This window comes from Bison bison, unplaced genomic scaffold (genome assembly GCF_000754665.1).
Source record: "Bison bison bison isolate TAMUID 2011002044 unplaced genomic scaffold, Bison_UMD1.0 scf7180017864331, whole genome shotgun sequence".
Lineage (NCBI taxonomy): Eukaryota > Metazoa > Chordata > Mammalia > Artiodactyla > Bovidae > Bison > Bison bison.
In genome coordinates this window covers 1836777-1842776 of record NW_011494903.1, presented here as the reverse complement: position 1 = coordinate 1842776, position 6000 = coordinate 1836777, and the positions used below count along the sequence as shown (strand labels likewise).

Here is a 6000-nt window from a genome sequence, read left to right as displayed (position 1 = left end):
AGCCCTGCAACTTGGATCTGAGACTAAGGTGAAAATGGCCAAAGAAGCACAGTGTCACTGCTGTCTGGGCACATATTTCAACCGTAGGTCAATATAATATATATTATATATATTATATATATATAATACATAACTGAAATAAAAGTTTTGTGATACTTAATGCTATATATAGTCATTTTTCTTTCTTTTTATTTTTTACATTATGAAAGTATGATAACACATTTATAGGAGACTTGGAAAATACAGAACACAGTTACATACAGTTTCACCATATATCACAATTATTTTTTAAGTAGAAAAATTATGATTTTTAGTTGGAGTTTCAATATCAAACTCTCAAAAATTATCTTTTATTCCTCTTTTATTTTATTACAAAAAATTACTAGTTGTGATTTATTAGATATATTAAATTGATTTCCTAATCTACTGGTGGGTCACAAATCACAGTTCTAAGAACACTGTTCTGGTTTACAGGCAACTTTCAAACCACCTAGAACCAAATGTAGTTCCTTGTTCTGTTTTAAATTAGGCTTGGGAATCCTGACTTCAGAATCGGATTAATTAGTTAAAATTTGGGATTCTTTCCTGTGAAATCAAATCAAGGGAACATTTATGCTTACTGTATTTTCAGGGAGCATAATTTGTATTCAGATATATTTATACTCAAACACAGGTATTCAGGTATATAAAATATATCACCTACCTTGTTTGCCACAGACATGCCCAGAACCTGAAAAAAATCAGAAGGAAAGGCAGATACTAGAGCAGCAGTCAGAGTTCCTTCACCCCAACCAAAGAGCCACGCATCAACCTGAAGGACAACAGTGAGGCAGGGTGTTCAGCTTTTCCAAGTGGTGGGGGCTGTTCCCTCCCTCCCTCAGATTCAAAAGGGACACCTGTGTATTGGTGGATTCTTTGCCATGGATGAATCATGACTAAGCTACAAAAGGCAGCACAAAGATTTCAAGCCTTTGGATTTCAGGCTTCTCATTTTAAAAAGGCTCTATCAGACCTTGGTAAGAAAAAGGGCACAAAACTCTTGGAAGAAAGAGCAATGAAAACTTATAAAATGAAAGTTAATGTAGCAGCTGATTTTGGAACTGAGATATAGTCAGTTCTCTGACAATGCCTGTGTTGAAAATGCAAATTTGTTACAATGAAATTGATGTATGAGGGGATACTTTTAGCGTATTCTGAATTTTGAGTTTGCTTATGTGCAGTTTTGTCTATGAGGGCAAAAAGGTGAACCAGACGAACTGAGCCTGAGGAAGACTTGCACATACACCACAGACGTCATCAGCTGCCTCTGTTTACTGTGTGTGATGAGCTGCTCTCACCCAAATCCGGCATTACAGCTGTCTGTCGGATTTCAGATATCCCTCCTTCCCACCACCATTTCATAATAGCTCATAAATTGTGCAGTTGAATTCAGGGGTTTTTTAAGGAAAATTTCCATCATTTTTTAGTAGTATTTATCTACTTACTGTTTTTAAAATTACTTTTGAAAATTAAATTCTTGTTGTTTTTTTTTAAACTGTATCATTGATGGGGTTGTTGAATATTGTACCACTCATCCCATTTCCCCCATAATCCCTGTGGTTTTTCCTGTATTCTCTTGTGCAAAAGTTGCATTTTAGCAGAATTGACTTACCTTAAAGTGTAGTGATCCTTATCTAAAACATCTTTATCTCCTTTCTATTTTATTGTTACCAAAACTTTCCTCAGTGATGGACTTAATAGTAATATAAAATACCTTCTTAAACTATGTTTTCAGTTCTCATCATTATTTATCAAATTTCGGGTGTGTAGCATCAGAATCACATTTAGAATCTGTCTAAAATGACAGATTCAGTGATCCATCCCTGAAGACTGATTCATTGTTGTTGTTCAGTCACTAAGTCACGTCCAACTCTTTGCGACCCCATGGACTACAGCACGCCAGGCTTCCTGTCCTACACCATCTCCTGGAGTTTGCTCAAATTCTTGTCCATTGAGTCCATGATGCTCTCTAACCATCTTATCCTCTGCTGCCTCCTCCTTTTGCCTTCATCTTTCCCAACAACAGGGTCCTGGCCAATGAGTTGGCTCTTCGCATCAGGTGACCAAAGTATTTGAGCTTCAGTTTCAGAATCTGTCCTTCTAATGAACATTCAGGACTGATTTCCTTTATGACTGACTGGTTTGATATCCTGCAGTCCAAAGGACTCTCAAGAGTCTTCTCCAATACCATAGTTCAAAAGCATCAATTCTTTGGTGCTCAGCTTTCTTTATGGTCCAACTCTCACATCCATACATGACTACTGGAAAAACCATATCTTTGACTAGACGTACCTTTGTTGGCAAAGTAATGTCTCTGCTTTTTAATATGCTGTCTAGGTTGGTCATAGCTTTTCTTCCAAGGAGCAAATGTCTTTTAATTTCATGGCTACAGTCACCATCTGCAGTGATTTTGGAGCCCAAGAAAAGAACGTCTCACTGTTTCCATTGTTTTCCCATCTATTTGCCATGAAGTAATGGGACCAGATGCCATGATCTTGAATGTTGAGTTTTAAGCCAGCTTTTTCATTCTCCTCTTTCATTTTCATCAAGAGGCTCTTTAGTTTTTCTTCACTTTCTGCCATAAGGGTGATGTCATCTGCGTATCTGAGGTTATTGATATTTTCTTGGGAATCTTGATTCCAGCTTGTGCTTCATCCAGCCTGGCATTTCAGATGATGTACTCTGTATATAAGTTAAATAAGCAGGGTGACAATATACAGCCTTGATTTACTCCTTTTCAAGTTTGGAACCAGTATGTTGTTCCATGTCCAGTTCTAATGGTTTCCTGTTGACCTGCAAACAGATTTCTCAGGAGGCACGTCAGGTGGTCTGGTATTCCCATGTCTTGAAGAACTTTCCACAATTTGTTGTGATCCACACAGTCAAAGGCTTTGGGATAGTCAATAAAGCAAAAGTAGATGTTTCTCTGGAATTGTCTTGCTTTCTCTATGATCCAACAGATCTGGCAATTTGATCTCTGGTTCCTCTGCCTTTTTGAATCCAGCTTGAACATCTGGAAGTTCTTGGTTCACATATGGTTGATGCCTGGCTTGGAGAATTTTGAGCATTACTTTGCTAGCATGTGAGATGAGTGCAATTGTGTGGTAGTTTGAACATTCTTTGGCATTGCCTTTCTTTGGGATTGGAATGAAAACTGACATTTTCCAGTCCTGTGGCCACTGCTAAGTTTCCAAATTTGCTGGCATATTGAGTGCAGAACTGTCACAGCATCATCTTTTAGGATTTGAAATAGTTCAACTGGAATTCCATCACCTCCACTAGCTTTGTTCATAGTGATGCTTCCTAAGGCCCACTTGACTTTTCATTCCAGGATGTCTGGCTCTAAGTGAGTGATAACACCATCCTGGTTATCTGGGTCATGAGGATCTTTTTTGTATAGTTCTTCTGTGTATTCTTACCATCTCTTCTTAATATCTTCAGCTTCTGTTAGTTCATACCATTTCTGTCCTTTATTGAGCCCATCTTTGCAAGAAATGTTCCCTTGGTATCTCTAATTTTCTTGAAGAGATCTCTAGTCTTTCCCTTTCTATTGTGTTCCTCTATTTCTTTGCATTGATCACTTAGGAAGGCTTTCTTATCTCTCCTTGTTATTCTTTGGAACTCTGCCCAAGATCTTACAAAAGGAACAAATCACTCAACTCCATTTCATAATCAAATTTTCTCTTCCCATATGTTCTCACTTTGCAGACAAAGGTCCATATAGTCAAAGCTGTGGTTTTTCTACTAGTCATGTACAGATGTGAGAGTTGGACCATAAAGAAAGCTGAGAGCTGAAGAATTGCTGCTTTGTAACTGTGGTGCTGGAGAAGACTCTTGAGAGTCCCTTGGACTGCAGGATATCACACCAGTCAATCATAAAGAAAATCGGTCCTGAATGTTCATTGGAAGGACTGGTGCTGAAGCTGAAGCCCCAATACTTTGGTCACCTGCTGAGAAGAGCCGACTCATTGGAAAAGACCCTGATGCTGGGAAAGACTGAGGGCAAGAGGAGAAGGGGACAACAGAGGATGAGATGGTTGGATAACATCATTGACTCAGTGCATATGAGTTTGAGCAAATTCTGGGAGATGGTGAAGGACAGGGAAGCCTTGCCTGCTGCAGTTCATGGGGTAGCAAAGAGTGGGACATGACTGAGTGATTGAGCAACAACAATATGTTCTCATCTTCCAAATGCACCAGATCCTATCTTCCCTTTGGTCTGTATCCTTTGAGGATGATTTTGAAGAGTTGAGCCCCTGTAATGTTTGGGAACCCCAGTCTTGGAAATTGAAGTAGCCCTGTGTTGGCTATTACCCGAGAGCACTGGCCGTAGAGAAATAGGACTTGAGATACAATGTCCTGATCAAGCCTGGTTAGGAGTTGACTCTTGGGTGCATGGAGGGCCACGGCTCCATAGATTACCATGACATCAGTTTTGCTCAGGCTCTTTTTCCCAGAGAAAATACCCTGAAGAGGAGAAAAGAGAGACATGAAAAATACGGCTGAAGGAGTTTCTTTTCCTCTCATGATTTTTCCTAATCCTATGGGCCACTATGGGAGTTAAGAAATGGGACTGGGATTATTAAAATGAGTCTGAAGCTGATATGCTTGCTGATATAAATTTCAACACCCAGAATGGTGTGGTGGATCTACCAGGCTTTAATAGATGTACTTGAGAGAGGGCTTGCATTCATTTTACTCATTCTTCCTCTTCTTTAGGGGAAGCAGTGTATGCAATGGAAACTGTCCATGAGGCCTGAGGAGCCAGAAGAGGGATAAAACTAGACACCCACAGAGCTCCTCAGGTCCTCCCAGGTCAGTATGAGTGACAGGAAGTGGAGGAGACTTGTTATCTAGCTGGTCATTCTACAGGGCTTGGGCTCAGATGGTTCCAACCGGGAATAAAGACCGGGGATGGGAGCAAGTATGATATGGAGAAAGGATGTCCACGGATGGAGTCAGTGTCACTTGCCTTTGCAATGACCAAGGGGTTTGGAGGAGAAGGATATTCTTTTTACCTTACATCGATTCATGAAAAACTTTTCCCGATCTTGGAATGTTTTAAGAACTTTTAAGACAACTTCAAAGTGTTTCTCAGCACAGTATCCTAAGATAGATGTTATTCCCTAAAATCAGAAAAGACAGGGCATTTTGATGCATCAGAAACTCTAGGTGCTGGAGGTATAGGAGTCAACAGAACACACCAAACTCCTCATCCTCTTGAGTGTAAAACCAGGGGAAGTCACAAGGAAGTGACATAAAGTGAATACGCAAATCCAGTAAGCCTATAAATATATAGTATGTCAAATGGTGATAAGTGCTGTAAGAAAAGAAGAAAAAAGGGTGGCTTCTATAAGTTCGGGGAGTTGGCAATACAAATAGAGTAGCCAGACAAGTTGTCAATAAAAGGGTGACATGGAGAAGAGCCCCGAAATAAGCAAGACAGTGAGCTAATGGACTTCCTGGAAATGAGAGTTCCAAACAGAGAGAGTTTGTGCTAAGGTCCTGAGGTCCACCAAGGAGGACAGATGGAACAAAGAAGTAAAAGATGAGGTCAGAGAGAAAGTGGGGGTTGGTCTGAGTAAGGTCTCTTAGGCCACACTCAATACTTTGGATTTTTAATCTTAGACCAGTGGGAAGCAAGTGGAGGTTTTCTTGAGCTAGAGTTGACTATCATTTCTACAGGATCACTCTCCTTCTGAAACTTTACCTTGAAAAGTGTAAGTGTTAGTTGCTTAGTCCTGTCTAACTCTGTGACCCCATGGACTATAGCCCTTCAGGTTCCTCTGTCCATGTGACTCCCCAGGCAAGAATACTGGAGTGGGCTTCCATTCCATTCTCCAGGGGATCTTCCTGACCCAGGGATTGGACCCAGCTCTCCTGCATTGCAGGCAGATGTTTTACTGTCTGAGCCACCAGGGAAGCCCAAGGTTAACTTCACCCTTAGGTGATTAAAATGTT

The 6000-nt window shown here is 40.3% G+C and overlaps 1 protein-coding gene across 1 annotated transcript in view; it reads right to left on the bottom strand.

The window, feature by feature from the left end:
• The window catches only part of MROH2B (maestro heat-like repeat family member 2B), a 76649-nt gene that overhangs the window by 33739 nt on the left and 36910 nt on the right, over positions 1 to 6000 (bottom strand). Inside the window, exons 20-22 of the mRNA XM_010853719.1 lie at positions 5058 to 5165; positions 4354 to 4506; positions 704 to 730 (exon numbers count right to left, since the gene is read on the bottom strand). Coding sequence (XP_010852021.1) covers positions 704 to 730; positions 4354 to 4506; positions 5058 to 5165 — 288 coding nt within the window. The remainder of the gene's footprint in view (positions 1 to 703; positions 731 to 4353; positions 4507 to 5057; positions 5166 to 6000) is intronic.